The following is a 21,040-nucleotide window of genomic DNA, read 5'->3' as shown; positions in this document are numbered from 1 at the left end:
GAAATAAAGTCCTTTTAAGGTTGCCCCGCTGGTCATAATGGTTGTATTAGTATCACTTGTTGCCTGTTGATTGCATAGATAATTTAGACCTCTTCAACACCATGCAGAATTATATTTCCATTCTTAATCCCTCCGTTTTATTTTCTTTCTATTGCTTTCTGTAAGACTGAGCTACTGAAGACTGTGGTTTTCACCCGTGCTTTCTGAAAACAACAGGCTGAGAAGCCCCGTAGCTGCCCTCTTGGCAATAAGAGACATTTCTTACTTTTGGGGAAATGTTAGAACAATTGGTTTTCTGTTCAGATGCCCTTGACCTGTCTTGGAAAGGATTTATTTTGCTTCAGACACCATTCCCTCCTGACTTCTGAAAGCACTCTCTCCCCGCACCCCCTCCACCCCCACATCTTGTAAGTGCTTAGAATTTTCACATTTGGCTCTAGCAAGTTTGGGGAGTTTCAACCCTTCTAGTTACTTTGTATCTGGTTGAGATTCCTGAGTGGAATTTCAGAAGTCCCCAGAGAGAAAGAAGAGAAAAGTCCCTTTAGAAGTAAATGTAAAATTTCCATTAAAAGGACACTAATTTGCAGTATTGTTTTTCAAGATGTGGTACTCAGACCACTGCTGGTAGGCTGGATGTTTTGGGTGAAACCTTGCTGAACTTTATTTTAATACCATATTCAATATTTTGATAAGTCTTGTCAACTGATTCTGCTTTTGCACTTATAATAGCTGTGCTTCCTTTCATTAAAAAATATAAATCCAGATATATATTTTTAAAAATCCATCCTGCACAGTTCTACTCTGACACACTGCGGTGGATTGCCATACATCCAAGTTGACTAGATGGCAATTGGTTTGCATGGAAATATGACCCAAAAACCGAGAGGGTGGGTACACAAATGACAGTTTGGGAGGGAACTTCTGAAAGAATCTCAGATGGGAGGGTATGTAGAGTCTCAGCCCTCAATGCAAGGTCAAAGGTGCATGCCTCAGTAAGCAAGAAGCTGGTGGCAGAGGACTTAAAATAGAGCACAGTTTACCTGCACACACCCACCTTGTGAAGGTCTATGTTATTTAATGTAGCCAGTAACTGAGGGTCTAGTCTTGAAAAGAAAATGACTTTTGTTCAGGGGTCTTCAGGGGTCTGGGGAAGTGAGGGATTGGGGCAAGTGCTCTCCAGTCACAACTCAGAAGAATTTGGGAAAAGCAGATCACACAAAGGCAGGGCCCTTAAGAGCGGCTTTGTTTCCTGCAGAGAGCAAGGCGTGGATTCCAGAGATCAGTGTAGCATTTATCCACGGATTGCATTACAGAGGGCACTTTCAGCAGGGTGGTGAGAGGCCAAGCATCTCAGACTGAAAAAAATAAAGATCTGTTGCTGGAGAGTCAGCTCTGATTCAGGTGACAGGTGACTCATAAGGAAGGACAGGAGCGGAGGGAACCTGTGGATCACAATGCTTTGCTCTGCAACCAGTCAGGAGGATGGGGTAGGACTGGGCAGTGTTCTGTGAGCACACGTTTTCATGCATGAGGCTGCATGGGACTGGCCAGTTAGGCAGCAGCCAAAAACAGCCCTATGCGACTAATGGCGTACTGAGAGATATACACACCATCAAGTAGGGGACATTTGCATGGTGTTACCAGGGTACCTACAGGCTTCTGGGGGGTCCCAATGGGGCAGCTTAACTGTTTGGGGTGTGGAGGGAGAGGAAGAGTAATCTTTCCTTCCTCTGATCTCTCCTTGCAGTTTAATCTCTTTTATATCTCAAACTACTGAGGATCTTGGTCGAACCAAGTGATGCATATTTGGAGTTGGGCAGTTCTTTCTTAAGCCTCAGCTGTGTGCGCTTGCCAGATGGTGGATGGCCAAGGTGTGGAGGTCCATGTGTTTGTCCTCATCTGACTCCTGCAACTGAGTGCTAGTAATGACTGCAATGGTCCTTTCTGACAATAGTGTCTGTTTGAGAAGCTCCCCATTCTTTCTCTCGCTAACCATGTGGCTTTGCAGAGGCTACGTAGCCAAAGCAGTCCCAGGTTCCTCCTCTGAAAAACAAGGACAATGATAGCTCATACCTTGTAAGGTCATTAGGAATATTAAAAGAGATAATCTGTATAGAATATCTGGAACATAGTGGGAACTTTAATAGTACACATTATCAGTAACTACGAAGTGAGTAACCCAGAAAAGGTCTCCCAGAATCCCGATGAGAGTTCTCCTAGACTATTTGTGTGTGTGGTTGTTTATACTTGACCAGAGGTTTAAGTCATCTGACCCTGAAAAGCAAGCAGGACGGTTGAAAGACCACGTAGTTTATTTCCTCATGTTGAAGATATTTAGGGAGTGTAAGAGTAGTTGAGACTGGATGGATTCTTCTTTAAAAAAAACAACAACAGTTTTATTGGGACATAATCCACATATCACACAATTCAATCATACCAAGGAGAGTTGTACAATCATTGCCACAATTAATTTTAGAACATTTTCTTCTTGTACTTTTTTTCTTTTAAATAATTTTATTGGGGGCTCATACAGCTCTTATCACAATCCATACATCCATTGTGTCAAGCACATTTGTACATATGTTGCCGTCACTATTTTCAAAACATTTTCTTTCTACTTGAGACTATGGTATCAGCTCATTCCTCCTCCCCAACACCACCCTATTTCCCTTATAAACCCTTGATCATTTATAACATTTTTTTTCTTGTCTTTACACTGACCGATGTCTCCCTTCACCCACTTTTCTGTTGTCCGTCCCCCTGGGAGGGGGTTATATGTAGATCATTGTGATCCATTCCCCCTTTCTCCCTCTACCTTCCCCTTTTCTTGTACTTCTTGTTATTACCTCCCTATTTCTCCCCAACCTCCTCGTCAAACCATTAATCCAGTTACTGTCTCCATAGATTTGCCCATCCTGGATTTCATATAGTGAAGACCTAATAACTAAAACCAAAGAAACAAAAAAGCCACTTAGCTTTTTTTGTGTGCAATAACAAAATAAAATAGAGAAAAACCTCAATTGAAAAGAAAGCAGAAATATTTAAAACTAGAACAACTTTAATATGAGTCAAAAGGGAGATCAAATGATAAGGCGTAAAATTTTAACCTACCTACATCTTCTGTAATCTCCTTCCCAGTGCACTCTGCATGATGGCAAGGCCATTCACAGCCCTGGGTTTTGTTCAGAGGTGATTCACTGGAGGCTTAATCCACATGCATTTCCCCCTTCACTTTCTTTTTCTTACTGATACAAGTTTTTAATGGGTCGCAATGCGGATCTCATAAATGTTACATTTTATCCCAACTATATCTACTACAATTATCTCTACAATAATCTCTTCTGATAACAAGACTATTCACATCCCTCAAGATGGTCACAGGGAATTCACTGGAGGCTTAATCTAGGTGTGGACCCTGTACACGGATTTTGGGCTTCCACTGTTACCCAGAGCCTGCAAACTGGGCGTTCATAATTTAAGCTCTGGTACCCTCCCCTCCTTCAGATTTGGATCATTTTGCTGGTGTGTTTCTTCCAGGTGGATTTAGTCGACACCTCACTGGATGAATTTTTCACTAGTGCTTTGATATGTGTACAATACAATAAAATGATAATATGTGTATAGTACAATAGAATGATGATACGAATAAAAAGTATGCATCAAGTGTCAGACATTTTACCTGGCACTAGGGGAGACAGTATAAGTGAAAGTAAACATGCTGCTGGTCCTGCTTTTTGGAATTTGTAGGCTGTGGAAAATGCATGCTAAATACAGAATTATATTAATGGTCAAAAGTGCAGCTGGGACATTGTAGCACTTGTCCTGCAACTGCCCTATGTGACGTGTCCGATATTCTGGCCCTCCACCCTGACAAACATATCTCTGTATTCACATATTGAAAATAGGGGCATAATTGTGGTTTTTATATAACTAAGTGTCAGCAAAGTGTCAAAGATGATTGAATTTAACTATTGCACAATCTGTGGTCTTGTGGTGGACCAATAAAATGTAGATGAGTAATAAAATTAAAAAACATGTATAATTGATACATTACTTCAGGGTTCCTCAAACTTTTAAAACAGGGGGCCACTGTCCCTCAGACCCGTTAGAGGGCCGGATTATGGTTAAAAAAAAACAAACTATGAACAAATTCCTATGCACACTGCACATATTTTATTTGAAGTAAAAAACCAGATGGGGCAAAAACAACCGGCGGGCCGGATAAATGTCCTCAGCGGGCTGCATGTGGCCCGTGGGCCGTAGTTTGAGGATGCCTGCATTACTTCATATATTTACCTTCACTGTGGCAAAATCACTAACTGTGGTTTTAAATATCACAAAATTTACATTCTTTCTAAAGAAATGTTGACTTAGGTAACTTTTCTTTAAAAAACAAACAGCCCCCCTCCCCAGCTGCCTTGAAAGATAATTTCCATTCCATATAAATCGTGCATTTAAACTGCACTACTTTTGTTGAGCCTTATTAGTTCTTGGTTTTTCATTGATTTACATTTAAAGAAACTGCTCTGGTGGTGTAGTGGTTATATGTTGGACTTCTATCCACAAGGTCAGCAGTTCAAAGCCATCAGCCACTCCGAGAAATTCACAGGGGAAGTTCTACCCTGTCCCTCAGTGTGGCCATGACTCAGTATTAACTTGAAAGCAGGGAATTGGTCTGTTTTTGCTGTGCTGAGAGCACGCCAACTTGAATTGTCAGTAGAGTCCTTTGGAAATGGACCATGAATATAGCATACCATGATCCAAATATGGTGTGAATTAATCATGTTGTTTCTGTCATAGGAATTCTTTACTACTTACATTTCAATTTTTACTGTTTTTTAAAGCAGTGTTAGCTCTAGTGGTAAAGTAAAACATGGTATATTTCACACTTGTTGCATCTTGACCATAGGTTCCCAAACATATATGTCCACACCTTTCCAGAAAACAACAGCACCCTCCGTGCCCTCCGGCAATGAGGCCTTTTGTACTGTAGCCCATAATCTAGGGTAAAGTGTAGGTGTCTGTGTTCCCAGTTCCCCTGAATCATTCCAGTGCACCTCCTCCCAGGGAATGGTATCGTCCACTCTGGGTAACATTGATTTTAGGCATACATCTGTACAAAATTTAGAAAGGATAAGAATAGTGAAGGTGGTAGTGGCCAAACCACAGTCAGCTGCTATGAGTAAACATTGTGAATTTTGAGGACTTCCTGCAGTACAAATTGGAGCCATAAAGAAAAACAGGAGAATAGAGGGCAAGTAGAGAGCTTCCTTGGACGAGGATCAGTGACCGCAAGGAAGAATGGACAAGTTAATTAGTCTTTCCTTTTCTCGCGGTAGTTGTGGTCCTCACTCCTTCCCTGTGCTCTGATATTCCTGGTGGCCACATGCTCAAATGTGTAAGACTTTGAGACACAGTTGACAATTATGTTAAGGCCTTAGGACAAGGGACGTGGGGAAACATTTCTCAGGGGGGATTCTGTTGGTTGATCGCAATGCTCACCTGCCATGCAGGCCAGGGTTTGATTCCCAGCTAGTATACCGTCTGCACAACCATCACCCATCAATGATGGTTGTGATCTAAAGTGTTTGTGTGTTGTGTGATCTACGATGGGCTTCAAAGAACAGCTTGCTGTTTCCCAAAATTAACCATTGGGAAACCCTACGGATCACAACTGTCCCATCCGCAACTGCTCGTGGACCGGGCAGCATTTAGTTCTGTCCTGCCTGGGGTCGGATTGCCGCGTGTTGGGTGTTGACCTGAAGACACCTAACCATAACATTGAACAATTGTAACCACAAGGCGGGGTGCTTAGGGTTGCCTCAAGCATCAGAGACACTCGTGTGTGTTAATACATTGGGTTTGTTGGTGCGTATGATACTGAGGCCTTGAAAGCACAGGTCCGGGGTAACGACCCCTCATGCCCAGGGTGTAGGATGGCCTTGCCCTGCAGCCCCAAACTACCGAAGCAGCAGACATTTTCGTCTAACTGCACCAACCTGTCCAGCGTGAGTTGGAACCATCGGTCAGGAGGTTCTTTCTTTCTCAATCTGTTCCACTCTCCCCTCCCCCCCATACAGGAACTGGCGAGAGTGGGAAAAGCACCTTCATCAAGCAGATGAGAATTATCCATGGATCTGGTTACAGTGATGAAGACAGGAGAGGCTTCACGAAGCTGGTTTACCAGAACATATTCACTGCCATGCAAGCCATGATCAGAGCAATGGACTCCCTCAGGATACACTACGTGTGTGAGCAGAGTCAGGTAAGGTGCTTCTCCCTGATTGGCAACATGTCTCTTCCTGTTGGGAACAGAATGGTTTAATGAGTCCTTTGGTTAGAGTGATTATATATATATTCCATTGGCTGTTGTCAGGGACCGAGAAGAACCACGTGTGCATGTTCTCTCTCAGCTACGAAGCCCCGTTAATTACTTCATTGGCGCTTTCCAAGATAGCTAACGAAATACTTTGATAGATCCCCTGTAAACTACTCAGAGAAATCGAGTTGTGTGTGTTTATTTGTGAGCTAGTCTTTCTTGTGCCGCCTTCGCGTCTGTTCCTTGATGAGACCCTTGCTACAGCAAATGGAAACATCGCTCAGTAATGGATCATCACCATGGTCGTCCCATCGTGCAGCTGCGGGGTTAATCCAGGTCCTTGAGGGGCTTCCTCTTTCTCAATGACCTTTTGCCTCACCAAGCAGGATGTCATTTGTCAGGGAATAGGCTTTTCACATGTGTCCAGCATGCAGCGAAGCACAGGAGACGGAGCCTTCCCTCCTCACTCCTAAGGAGCATGCTGGCTGCACTTCTTCCAAGACAGTCTTGTTGGTTCTTCCCGCAGTCCCCAACACCATAGTTCAGATGCACCGATTTTTCTGCTGTCTTTCTGATTTGATAGCCAGATGTTACATGCATATGAGGCCATTGGAAACACCATGGGCTGGGTCAAATGTACCTGCAGCCTCACAGTGACACCCTTGCTCTTCAACACACTTTGAAGAAGTCGTGGGCAACAGCTTTGCCCAACACAGGAACTCATTTGATTAAGTGATTGTGGCATTCCAGGTGTGGCTCTTTTCCTGGGAATGAAGTGATGGTTTTTAAGATCAATGCTCATGTCTCAGCTGGCACTGTGCGCTCATGAAACGACAGTGTTAGGGTACAATTTGTTACTTAAAATATGAGGAAATAATGAGATAGGTGAGAGAATGAGGCAAATAAAATTTTATAAGAATAAAAATTAATAAGAACAAAACACCATACCTGACTTCATTAAGACTCTATATTAGAAATAGTTTATTTAAAATAATTCATACCAAGGAACAACATGATAATAATACGATAAATGCCACATCAAGTGGATCTCTCAGGGGTATATTAAACAAAGAATTTAGAAACTTAAATTCCAAAACTGCATGGACCTTATTATGGACCCAAAGATCAGTGGGGCACCTGGTTTTTCTATTATATATACATATTGTTGTATATCAACACATATATTATATATACAGATATACACATAAATTTATTTGTATGTATAATTTCAAAGCCAGTGAACAACTTAACTTTTATTACTCAGTCGCTGGATTACGTAGAGAAAACACAGTATGTACTGACTTGCAGACTAACCCTTACATTATATTGAGCAACTCATGTATTGAGATTTCCTGACAGTCTTGAGGGAACAAAGAAACTATCTTGCCTGCAGTCTCGACTTTCAGCTGTGTTATGCTGAAAAGTGTCTGATGTGAATTATCTATGTTATGTGCCCAGTAATCTGAAAGGTACACAGTGAGGCATCTAAAGATTCTAAAAATATTTATAAATGAAAAGCCAAACGCACTGTTTGCTGACTCATAGTGACCCTGTAGGACAGTGTAGAACTGCCCAGTGGGTTTCTGAGTGTGTAATTGTTTACAAGATTAGAAAGCCTGTGTTTCTCCTACAGAGTGGCTGGTGATTTCAAACTGATGACCTGGTGGACCTGGAGGTTGGCAGCCCAGCGCATAACCCACTACCACCAGGGTTTCATTGCCTTTGAATATACGCATCATATTCTTTTTGAAATGTACAGATACTTCTTAATCATCCTGTATAATGTCTTTTTAAACGTAGACTTTTTATAAAAGAAATAGAGGAAAGAACTAGGAGGAAAAAGACATTTATAGAGGTATCAATATAGGCATGCACATATGTAAATATATTAATATATAATGATGGGTATATAGATCTAATGTACATATATTTAAATGTTAAGGTTGCAGACAGGCATTGGATCTCTACTCAAGTACCTCAAAGCAGGAACACTTTGTTCTAATAACCTGAAAGGCTCACATTCCCAACAGGATTGCTAAAGTCAAAATGGATGCATTAGCAAATGTGGTGAAGAAAGCTGATGGTGCCCAGCTATTAAAAGACATAGCATCTGGGGTCTTAAAGGCTTGAAGTTAAACACACACACACACACACACACACACACACACACGCACACATATGTGCGTGTCCTGGTTTTGTTTCTCTAGAGAACCCTGTCTAACATAGTGTAAAATATGAAAATAATAATAATTTATAATTTATCCAGGGTCCACAAGGGTAGGAGGGTGGGGAAGGAAGGGAAAAAAGAGAAGCTGGCACCAAGGGCCCAAGAAGAAAGAAAGTGGTGGTGACATATGTACAAATGTGTTTGATACAATTGATGTGTGGGTTGTTATAAGAGCTAAAATGATTTATTGATGATTAAAAAAGTAGACTTCCTGCAGAAGGGGCATGACCGGACCGCCTGGTGATGATTTCAGTTAGGCTATCTTCGCCTTCTATAGAAATATTTTGTATACTGGTCTGGGTGTGGTGAATAGAGGACACTTGGGATTCAGGGATGGAAATTAGAAATGTTATTTGTAAATAGATCTATGAGGGGGAAATGGCTCAAGTGTAAGTCAGTCTGCTTCCCTTAGAAGCATGTGTTTGTAAAATCCAATCAAGGCCTCTGAAACTTTTTCAGCAAAGTCTCTGAGACACTGAGTAAAAACATTTAAGATACTGAGTAGAAAACCTTTAAGCCAAACGGTTTTATAAGGTTACCAGTTCCCCACTGTCCCTTGTTCTCTGGATCTGAATTCTTCTTAATGCTGTGGCCACTGTCAGACCTCCTGCTCTTCATTTGCCCTTTCTAGCTCCAATCCCACTGCCTTTCTCCTTCAAGTAGCAAAATTCATTCTCTGTACACTTCCTATCTCTCAAACATGTACACACCTGGAATGCGTCCTGAAATGACTTCAGAAGAGGCAGAAGGTTGAATGGAAAGACCACTTGACTGGTTCCCAAAATTCTGGACTCAGCCCGTAGCTCTCTTGTGTGTCTTGGATAGAAATGAGCAACTTTGCTCCATAAAGGGCCAGAGAGTAAATCCTTCTGCCTTGTACATCATCCTTGTACGGCCCCTGTCTCAGCTACTCAATTCTGGCCGTATAGTACAAAATCAGACGTAGACAACACCTACACGGGATGAGCACGACTCCTTTAAAACTTGTATTTACAAAAGATAAACTCTATTCTTAACCTATGGACCATAAAAACACTAGCCATGGGTATAATTGACCCTTGGGCCACAGCTTGCTAACCATGGTCTTAGAGGAAGACCCAACCCTCTTGATCACCAGTCTCCTCACCTGGAAATGCAGATAGCCCAGGATCTGTCTACTGTATAAGCCAACATAAACTAGAGCAAGTCCTTTAAAAATTAAAAGGGACTGGAGAAACAAAAAGATAAGATTATTATTGGGATGACTTCCAGAAGTTAATGAGCTCATTGTTACTCCTATTAAACATCCCGAGAGCACGCTCATATATGCTTTCTTTATTGTTTTCCAAATATTTTTCTCTGGAAGCTGGTCCTGGTTCTAACGTAAAAACAACAAACACCAAAGCCCACATGGACCAACATATCAGCCTGTGTGATCACGAGGTGTCGAATGGATCACTGAAGACAAATGGGTGCATAAGCAAATGTGGCGAAGAAAGCTGATGGTGCCCGGCTATCAAAAAGTATAGCGTCTGGGGTCTTAAAGGCTTGAAGGTAATCAAGCGGCCATCAAGCTCAGAAGCAACAAAGCCCACATGGAAGAAGCACCCCAGCCTATGCAACCACGAGGTGTCGAAGGGATCAGGTGTAAGGCATCATCAGAACAAAAAATCTTACCATAGTGAATGATGGGGGCAGTTCGGAGTGGAGACCCAAAGCCCATTAGTAGGCCACTGGAGATCCCCTTGCAGAGGGGTCTCGGGGAGGAGATGAGCCAGTCAGGGTGCGATGTAACAACGATGAGAAATACAACTTTCCTCTAGTTCCTAAAGGTTTCCTCCCCGCTCCCACTACCATGACTCGAATTCGACCTTGCAAGTCTGGCTAGACCAGAGGAGGTACACTGGTACAGATAGGAACTGAAAATACAGGGAATCCAGGGCAGATGAGCCCTACAGGACCAGTGGTGAGAGTGGGGAAACAGGGAGGGTAGAGGGAGAGTGGGTAGGAAAGAGGGAACCGTTTACAAGGAACTATATGTGACCTCCTCCCTGGGGGGCGGACAACAGAAAAGTGGGTGAAAGGAGACGTCGGACAGGGCAAGATATGACAAAATACCAATTTATAAACTATCAAGGGCTCTTGAGGGAGGGGGGAGCGGGGAGGGAGGGGAAAAATGAGGACCTAATGTCGGGGGTTTAAGTGGAGAGAAAATGTTTTGAGAATGAAGTACAAATGTGCTTTACACAATTGATGTGTGTATGGATTGTGATAAGAGTTGTATGAGCCCCTAATAAAATGTTTAAAACAAACAAACAAACAACAAACACACAAAAAAACCTCAAACTCACTGTCACTGGGTTGATTCAGACTTGCCCTGACCTTATAGGAGACGGTAGAACTATCCCCGTTGTGCTCCTAGACTGTGGGACGAGAAAACCGCCTCTTTCTCTTTGAAGCAGCTGGTGTGCAACGAGGTCATGTGCTTGTCTGTATTCTGAGTGTGCGCAGAAATGACTGTAGTATTCAGCAGGAGTCACTGTGTGGTGCGCTCAAAGTGCTTGGAGACTAACTAAATATTGAAGTTTGAGGCCCCCCAAAGACCCTTTAGAAGAAGGTCTGGGAGCTACGTCTGAAAATTCTGCTGTTGAAAATTCTATCTACTCTGACCCACATGGCATTACCATGGGGTAAAATAGACCGGATGGCAACTGGTGGTATTAAGCAACTAGCAGAAGATGTAAATGTTACCTTCTTTACAAAGGACTGCTTGTTGTTAGGTCCTGTTGAATCCATTCCATAGCAACCCTGTGTACAACGGGACAAAACACTGCCCAGTTCTGCTTCACCCCTACAATTGTTGTCACATGCTAGCTTATTGCTGCAGCCACTGTCTCCCATCTCTTGAGGGCCTTCCTCCTTGTCGCCGACATCCACTAAGCATGGCACCCTTTTCCACTCTCTCTCGAGAATCCATCTCAACTATGTCAGACAGGGTCTTGCCATCCTCGCTTCCTGTCTTTGTTGCTTCCGAGACAGATTTGTGTTTTCTTCAGTGGGTACTTTCAGTATTCTTTGCCAACACTATAATTCAAATGGGAGGTTGAGAAAAATGAATAAGTAAGACATAGATATGGAAAAAAAACAAACCAACCTTTAATCAACTTATTTTCCCATTGGCAGCCCTCCCCTTATTTCTCATTGCTACATATTTATTTCCATTATCTGTCTTGTTCAGAACTGGAACCAATTTCTGAAAAATATATACAAAGATATTAAAAATGATTCTGAAAAACAAAAATAAATACAAGTGGTTTGAGGATTTTACTTAAAATTTCCGTGAGATTAAAGCTCAGCTAAGTTAATTGAAAATCTGTCTATTATTTGAAAGACTGCTTATTTTAAGAAAATTATCAGAAATTTAGTTTACCATTGGACTTGTAGTCAACATTTATTTCCCTTTCCTTTTCAGTTAAGATGTAACCTGCAAAGGCTATTTCTCATACCTCGCCTGCTTTTTATTTAAAGAAATGATTCGTGCATATTTGCTCATTCTGTTGATAAGCCTTCATTTTTATGAATGTCTCACCCGAGTGTCTCATGAGTGCATGTTACAATTTATAACCTCTTAAATAAATATGACAAAGGCATTTGCTCAGCAACAGGGTTCCCAAGTCTGAGTGGTTTACTGGTGTTTTCATGAAAGCTGCTTCTCTCTCTCTCTCTCTCTCTGTCTGTCTGTCTTTGCTGCTGGCAGTATCCAGAACTTGGGAAATCCTCATCCTTGGAATTATCTGCATTGAGGGAAATCGTTTTGATCAGCTTAAGCATTCTGCTTTCTACTCCTGTGAAGAAGGTCTCCATGAGTCCCAATTGGCTTGACGGCAGTGAGTCGGGAGCTTTGAACACTGCAGTCTTCTTGGATGATTTAGGTCCTGGATTTCTGAAGGGCAAAGCAAGGCCTGCCCGACTTCCCAATCATCTTTTATTTCTATAGTCAGTGATCTCTACAAAGAGTTCGTGATCTCTCTCAGTAGCTGGCCTCAACTTCTTCCTTGCCCTGCTGCTTATTAAACAAACAAACAAACAAACAAAGCCCTTGTCCAGTTGCCATTGAGTTGCTTCTGACTCATGGCGATCACATGTGTCACAGAGTAAAACTGGACCATAGGCTTTTCGAGCCGGTGACCCTTCTGAAGCAAGATCACCAGACCTTTCATCTGAAGTGTACCTGGTGGGTTCCAAGCATCCACCTTCTGTAGGTTAGTGCCACCCAGGACTGTTGTTACGCATGCTCGCTGTCATCAAGTCCACTCTGATTTATCGTGACCGTAAAGGACAGAGTGGCAGTGGCCTGTGGGATTCCAGAACGGAATTGTGGGAGTAGAAAACCTCGTCTTTCTTCTGAGGACTGGTTGGTGGTTTCAAACTGCTAACCTGCGCGAGCAGCCCAGTGCAAACCCAGGTCACATAATATTTGCATATAATGTACCCACATTTTAACTTATCACAAAAGTAACTCATTAGAAGATATTTTAAAAGCTAAAAATAGCATAATGATATGGGAGAGGCACTACCTGTTGTTATGTTCTCTCCTGCTAACCAAAAAGTTGAAGGTTTGAATCCACCTGGAAGTACCCAGGAAGAAATGCCTGGCGATCTACTTCTAAAGAATCAGCCATCAAAGACCCGATGGAGCCATGAATTACAGTTCCACTCTGATATACATGGGGTCACCATGAGCCAGATCGACTTGATGGCAGCCGTTTTTGTGTGTAGTGGAAATGGCAAATGGATATCTTTGTCCTTAGTTCTCCCTGGTGTCTTGAATTTCAATCTTTTCTTTGACTGTTGTGTTTATCAGGGAACAAAATATCCCAAACAGAGGTTCTCAATCTTAGCTCTGCATCGTGGAATCAACTTTTCTGCTGCTGCCCCGGGTACCGTCCCCAGAGAATTGTAATGGAATATTCTAGAAGGCTATCTTTGAATTGAGGGCAGGTTTTGGTTGGTTCATTTTGGTCTTTCTGGGTCCTAGCATAGCACCTGGCCATCAGGTTTCCTCCAGGGGTGGAGAGCAGAGGGTGCATCAGTGGTGACACCGTGTCCTTTTCCTACTGGTGTTATATGGAAATGTCCAGCGAAGGGTGTCTAGGATATAGATAAGTTATACTGGTAATTTGCCCATAGTACAGGTTTTCCCTTGAAGTAAAAATTGTAAAGGTGAAATTGAGGTACAGGGAGATGGACAGACAGAACTGACAGGACAAGGGAGAGCAGAAACAAACATAGCTTTATTAGGGGGAACTCCGGAAGGACGAGGTTCCGTGATGTAGGCCAACAGGTCAGGGATGTGTGCTCAGCAGCTGGGGGTGAGGATTTTTAAAGGGGTGGTGAGAAAAGTATGGCAATTAGCATATGGGGTCTGGAAACTCCGAGAATTGCTTGTCGACTCCTTGCTGCTTTCCTTGAACCTGGAGTATCTGGTGTCCCCAGTTATCTTACCTGGTGCCATCTGCTGCTGACATCCAGGACGTGCAGGGAAGGAGCCCTGACCTGCTTCAGCTCAGCCTAATCAAAAATAACTCACAATTTTGTTTTGGCCGGTCGGGACATTTTGTCCCCCAGTCTCTGAGGTGAGGTTTATTTGGGGAGACAGCCCCAAGTGGGGCTCTTCACACTCCAAGTGGAAAGGTACGGCATCAACAGAGATTGGGAGACAAATCTTGGGAGCTGTATGAGAGGTTAAAGTCTTAGCACCCCTGTTTGTAAAGGGCTGGGATGGAAGTAACTGCCTCAAGTCCATTAGAAGGGTCTCCATGTAGATTAAGCTTCCATTGAATTCTTTCTGATCATTAAGAAAGGATATAGGTTAATTTTGCCCAGGGACAGAGGACCTTGGAAAGTAGACACTGTCCACCCTTTTCCAGCCAATCCAGGAGTCCTATAGTCAGAGCCATGCCTTATCAGTTGATCCCTGACTACCTTGCACAGGTGGCCCTGGACCAATCTTGTAAAATCTTCTCTCTCACCATGTAGGTACCCCACTTATGGTCCTGCCCTGCTTCTGTAGTCCCACTTCTAAGAGTGATGTATTGATCTTCCACCAATCATGAACTTGGGACAGTTTCCTTTGTTCCAATATTATTTAATTAGATTCACAACTTGAATGTTTCCTTGACCTAATGATCTCCTCCATCCGGGTGATGTGTCTGCGTCTTTGTATTATCTTGGTCTCTTTTAAGACATCATAAATGTTCTCCTTAAATTATATTTGAGATTGGAGTCTCCTTTGCAGTCTAAACAGAGCACAAGCTGGTTTCCGATGGTCAGAAATGATTCAGGAGGGACATAGGTCAAGCTCTGTTTTAGAGTAAAAAGGAGACTCCATTTTAAATATAGTTTAAAGAGAACATTTCAAAAATTTTAAAAGACATAGACAACGCAAGGACACAAACACATCATCTGGATGAGGGAGGCCACCAACAGGAGGTGGAAATGGCTTCCCAGGTTCACAATTAAGATGTGAGATAAAAAGGGTGTAAGAGAAGGGCAGGGCAAAAGAAACTCAAGAAAGCATGATTGGTGGCCAAGAAATACATCACAATTTCAGACACTTCCACCATTAGATGATGGATCCAGGGCAAGACTGTAGCACATGGCTCCTGTCTAGGAGACCCCCTGTTCTGTCTCTGGTTTGGTGACCTCCATCAAGGACACAGGCCTGCAAGCCTGTAAGAAAGACTGAGAGTGAACTTAATCCTCTCTCTACAGCTCTCTCTGCCTGAAGGCCGTGTTACCTACACCTTGGTTCCTGGGCAGAAAGCACTCAATGGGGGTTTACTCTCTGTGGAGCTGCAGTCTACGTGAGGACCTAATCTTTGTGGGATTTGGGGCTGTGCTGCTATGGTACCCTTTTGCAAAGCAAGGTGCTGAGAAGTTAAGCTCTAAAACTGACCTCAGGCATCAGTGGGGCGGCCTGATGACTGCGAGGCTGGCCTCTCCTTTTAGTAAAGGCTACTCTGGGGTCCCCTACTCTCATGCCCACAACCTGACACAGAGGGCCCCAGGCAAGAACCCACCCCCAATTGGGCATTTCAGGAGTGTGGCCTGCAGGGTGAGGGTGTATGAGGGGCTCTTAGCTGGAAAAAGGCCAGTATTGCAGGCAAGAAGGCAGAGATGCCTGTAATCAGCTCAGGAAGGATTTAACTAGAAATGTCCCAGGGGGTTGCAGCGACCTGGAACTTGGGCGGACAGGGTGCAGGAACTTTAATATCCACAGGCACCCGGCCACAGCTGGGGACTCCACCCTGCAGGGTTTTCCACGCATGTGTTCGACATCGAAACATAGGGATTCACCTACCTTCGTGGGATCCTTCCTCCGAGCCTTCTCAGTTAGAGGAAGTAGGGTCAGCAGGAAATTCAATAGGGACATTTTGTTAGGAGACTAGGTAGCTATGTATTTTGGCTCTTCCTGCATAGGTATCTTTAATAATAATTTATCAGGTATAAGACTGAAACCTTTAAATGTAAGAAATAAAGTCTACGATTTATGGGGCAAGATGACAAAGTGCTTTTATTTTTTTAACATGAAAAAGAACATTGATAGTGTCTTATATTTGTGGTTGGAGTTCCTGGGTAGCTCAATGGTTAAATGCTTGACTGTTGGCCAAACTTGACGTTTTGAACCAGCTCCAAGGCATCTTGAAAGGAAGATCAGGTGATTAGATCCAAAACATCACAGCCGTGAAACCTCTGTGAGTAAATTTCTACTCGGACACACATGGGGCGACCCTGAGCAGAAATAGACTCAATGAAAATAGGTCGGTTATTTGTCTTTATATGTCTTCCAGCTTAACTCCGTATCCTTCAGAAGTAATGAGACTACAGTTTCAGGAGAATTTGTTAAAAACTCGTGTGAGGAAATTGAGTCCCGTTAAGTGGAAATGGTCAATTCAGGTCACTCTCACAGAAGAGTTTCTCAGGGCTTGAAGTATTTTAAGCCCCTCTTATTTTCTAATTTTGAAAATATAGTTTCTGTCCCACTTCCTCATCCAGTTTGAAGAGTCAGATTCTACCTAAGCCTTTGGGAACAGGCAAACCAATGCTCAGACTTTGGCTGTAGCCCAGGGTTGTTGGTTCTCTAGCAAATGTTAAATTCAGGACCTTTCTTCCCATATTTGTTGGATATTAAAAACTGCATGGTATGTTTTTTTCCTTCTTACCAAGAACTTGAAGTTCTAGTTGTTTTCCAGCATCATCGTCAACAACAAATTATCCACTGAAATCCTGGACTATAGTTTTTCAACTTATCTCGATAGGTCTTTGATTAGACCATTTCTACTTTAGTGTGGATATAGTTATAATCAGAGCTTGAAATATGAGTTTAGAAAATTAGAAAAAGTGTGATGAAAAAGAACACCCTCCCCACCCCGGTCCCCCTTTAATCACCCTCTGGGCTGAATCTGACCATCCACTACTCTTCTACTCTGGCTTTGGGGATGAGGAAGATTCGAAATCAATGCTGAATAATTTGAGATTGTTTTGCATTAGCATATTCATTTCATTGTCAACCTCAAAGCTGAGTGTGAACCCTCACATCCAAAGAAACACTAAAAATTGGGAAAGAAGGAGAAATTTCACACCATTACAAGGAATCCAGAAAATGCAGGTGACTGTCAGTCATTTGAATGATCCATTTAAGATATATGAATCGTTTGTTCTCAATCCTTAAAATTCCATTGTCATCCAAAAATGTAACGGTGCACATGTGACGTGCTTCATGATTCAAAAATCTGTAATAAAATAGGGATCAAGAGATATCAATGCACAATGACGATAATTAAGGAGAAAATAGAGAGAATCTTCTAGATGTAGAACATTAAAATGGTCAAATAGATTTTAAAGGAAAACAGGCTGTCTTACACTAGAAAGTAAGAATAGCAAGGTAACAAACCTCATCAAAATACAGAAGAGGAAAATCATTAAAACCTAATGAATAGTAAAACAATAGGGTGAAAAAAAGACAAGAAAATTTACCAACAAAATGAACTTAGCTCAGAAAATTACAAGGAACAAAGAAACCAACAACAATACAAAATCACACAGCAAAATGTCAGCAATAAATGTATACCCTTGATGACATTGAATGTAAATGGATTAAATGCATCAGTCAAACAGAGCAACTGAATGGATAAGCAAATAGGACCCATCAAAATACTGTTTACAAGAAACACATCTAAGACATAAAGACAAAAATAGACCGAAAAAAAATATCAAGCTAATGGCAATTTTTTATAAGTAGGAGTGGTAAATAGGGGTCTCAGATAAAATAGCTTCAAGGCAGTCCATCTAGAGAAACAAAGAAGGGCACTACATCATGAGCAAAAGGACAATTGAACAAGAAGACACAACTGTAATAAATATTTGGGCATTCAATGAAAATATCTATGCACGTTTCAAAATATACTAATTAAATTGCCCTTAGACATTTGAAGTCAGAAATAGACAATACAACAATAATAGTATGAGACTTCAAGATGCCACTCTAAAGGAAGGAAAGAACCACTAGAAAAACTCCCCAAACACGCAGAGGAACTAAATAACACAATCAACTTGACTTGTGCATGTAGAGATGCTCCACCTAAAACCAGTACAATATACATTTCCCCCCAGTGCACAGGGAGCATTCTCCAGAATAGAATGTTAGGTCAATTAGCAAACCTTCATAAATTTAAGAACACTGAAATATTATAAGCTTTCTTATCATACCAGTGTTATACAATTGGAAATCAATAAATTCAATAAAATTGGAAGATCAAGGGGCAAAAATCAAATGCCACTCATTTGTGCCAGGAAGGAAATTTACCTATGGGGCGGGTTTATTTTGGAGTTTTACCAAAGGATCCATGTGCTCACCTAGTATTCTTCAGGTTAAAGGCAGATTAAAAACCTTTTTAATAAGCTTTACAGGATTATCCTAGGCAAAATATTCTAGGAGACATCCTCCCCATATTGGTAGCTTTTGTTTTTTTTCCAGATGCCATAGCGGGAGGTTTACTTGATAGACAGTTATTAATTTGACAGAAAATGAATGGTTATGTATTTTTGGTTTGTTTGTTTTATCAGAAACCTACTGATAATACAAACCAGATTCAGTAGTATCAAGAGTAGTTAATGCAGGGAGGAGACGAGCCAGTCAGGGTGCAATGTAGCAACAATGAAACATACAACTTTCTTAGAGTTCTTAAATGCTTCCTACCCCCAACTATCATGATCCCAATTCTACCTTACAAATCTGGCTAGACCAGAGGACATACACTGGTACAGAAAGGAACTGGAAACACAGGGAATCCTGGACAGATGATCCCTTCAGGACCAGTGCTGAGAGTGGCAATACTGGGAGGGTGGAGGGAAGGTGGGGTGGAAAGGGGGAACTGATTACAAGGATCTACATATAAACCTCCTCCCTGGGGGATGGACAACAGAAAAGTGGGTGAAGGGAGACGTCAGACAGTGTAATTATCAAGGGATCATGATGGAGGGGGGAGTGGAGAGGGAGGGCGGAAATGAGGAGCTGATACCAAGGGCTCAAGTAGGAAGCAAATGTTTTGAGAATGATGATGACAACAAATGTGCTTGACACGATGGATGGATGGATGGATTGTGATAAGAGTTGTAGGGACCCCCAGTAAAGTGATTTTAAAAAGAGTAGTTTAGTTATTTAATTTTCACCGGTGCTCTCTTTTGGAAGCTAAATTGTTTTCAGGGAGTTTTGAGAAGACAATGTATCTCATACATTATCTTGCTTTCTGACACCTAAATTTTGGCATGCTTAGGTTAAGTGCCACGGAGGCAGAATGGAATACTGCCTGGACCGTGCCATAACTGTGCTTATGTGTGAGTCCGTTTGTGCAGCTACTGCGCCGACCCATCTCATTGAGGGCCTTCAGCTTTTCTTGCTCTCCCTCTCCTTCACCCAGTACGATGTCCTTCTCCAGCGACCAGCCTCCGCTGAGAACATGTGTAAGCAGGCTTTAACAGCCAGCCAGCCATGTTGCCATCTAATGGCACAAGCACCTACCCAGAAGCAGAGAAGCAGAATTGTCATAGGTTTTCATAACTAACATGACGGGGTGGGGGTGTTGACGTTGGCCAGAGCATAATCCCGCCTCTGCTGCCAGTAACTAAGGTCATCTCTGGCCAAACTGGGAACAAAGCAGCAATGAAACAGGGTAACTCGTGTACATGGGAAGGACGGTGGAAGCGTGGTTCACCCACAGGCTCTTGATCTCCCTCAGAGCAAAGCCCAGTGACTGAATCTGCCAGGCATGTCAACTGCTGGAGCTAGGCAAGGGTCTGCGCCAGCATGAGCTTCTCTCTTCGGGTGAGGGCCGAGTCGATCACCAGAAACAGTGTCCTGTGCGAGGGAAGGAAGGAGCCCTGGTGGTGTGGCAGGTTGTACCTGGGACAGCTAACCACAGGTCGGCAGTTTGAAATCACCAGCTGGCTCTGTAGGAGAAAGATGAGGCTTTCTGCTCCATGACGACGTACCGCGGCTGAAGCCCAAAGGGGCAATTCTCCTCTCTCCTCTCCTGTAGAGTCACTTGGAGCCAGGTGGACCCAACATTGGCGAGTTTGGTTTGGATTGGTTAGGGGACGAGGGTGTCACTTTGAACTGCAGTTGGACACCACCAGAAATCTAGAAGTTGTTACATCGCAGCCTTGCCGTTTTATGGAAAAAAGAAACACACCCAGTAACACAGCAAACAAGTTTTTGCTTTTTTTAAACAAGTATCTCTCTCTCTTGACAGTCACATCTCCCGATCGTTGCTCCCATTCACAAAGCTCCGCCACAGCGCCCTCTTTCCTCTGGCCTCGGTGTCCATGGTGTTCTGCCCACCAGCACTTTACACATTCCCTCCTCGCGGGTCTTCTCGGCTCTCTTGGCTTGCTGGCTCATTTTCTACTAGAAGGGAAGCTCCAAGAAGATCAAGCCGTAAATCTGCGTGTAGGCACGGTTGGAGCTTCAATGCCTAGCATGGGTGCAGACCAGCTTCACAAAAACTGCACACAAATCTGCAATATCTGGGACAAAGGAATAGGATTTTTTATGAGCTCGTGTGGGTGGCCTTCTCTGAATCTCTCTGAAAAGCGGCTCCGTCTCGTCTTTTTCCCCTCGTGGATTGTAATTTCCTGCTTATCTCATGCCTCTGTGTTCGCTCATGTTCGCCATCTGTTAGAGCATTCTGACACCAATTCCCCCTGCACTCATGAAAAGCTAACTTGGACATCGTTGTTGTGTTGTTAGGTGCCTTTGAGCTGGTTCCGACTCAGACCAACACAGAGAGACAGAGTAGACCCACCCCCAGGGGTTACCAGGCTATAATATTTACAGAAACATATCGCCAGGTCTTTTCTTTTTTTTTTAAACATTTTATTAGGGGCTCATACAACTGTTATCCCAATCCATACACACATCAATTGTGTAAAGCGTATTTGTACATCATTTCTCA

At 42.8% G+C, this 21,040-nt stretch overlaps 1 protein-coding gene across 1 annotated transcript in view; it reads left to right on the top strand.

Moving 5' to 3' along the window:
- Positions 1 to 21,040, top strand: part of GNA14 (G protein subunit alpha 14) — a 233,541-nt gene that overhangs the window by 126,381 nt on the left and 86,120 nt on the right. The window contains exon 2 of the mRNA XM_004713822.4: positions 6,081 to 6,265. Within this exon, the coding sequence (XP_004713879.1) occupies positions 6,081 to 6,265 (185 nt within the window). The remainder of the gene's footprint in view (positions 1 to 6,080; positions 6,266 to 21,040) is intronic.

The sequence above is a fragment of the Echinops telfairi genome, unplaced genomic scaffold (genome assembly GCF_000313985.2).
Source record: "Echinops telfairi isolate 266 unplaced genomic scaffold, ASM31398v2 ScPeMD7_22;HRSCAF=79, whole genome shotgun sequence".
In the NCBI taxonomy this organism is placed as follows: Eukaryota; Metazoa; Chordata; class Mammalia; order Afrosoricida; family Tenrecidae; genus Echinops; species Echinops telfairi.
The sequence above is the reverse complement of the archived record's forward strand: the minus strand, read 5'-3'. Positions and strand labels throughout refer to the sequence as shown.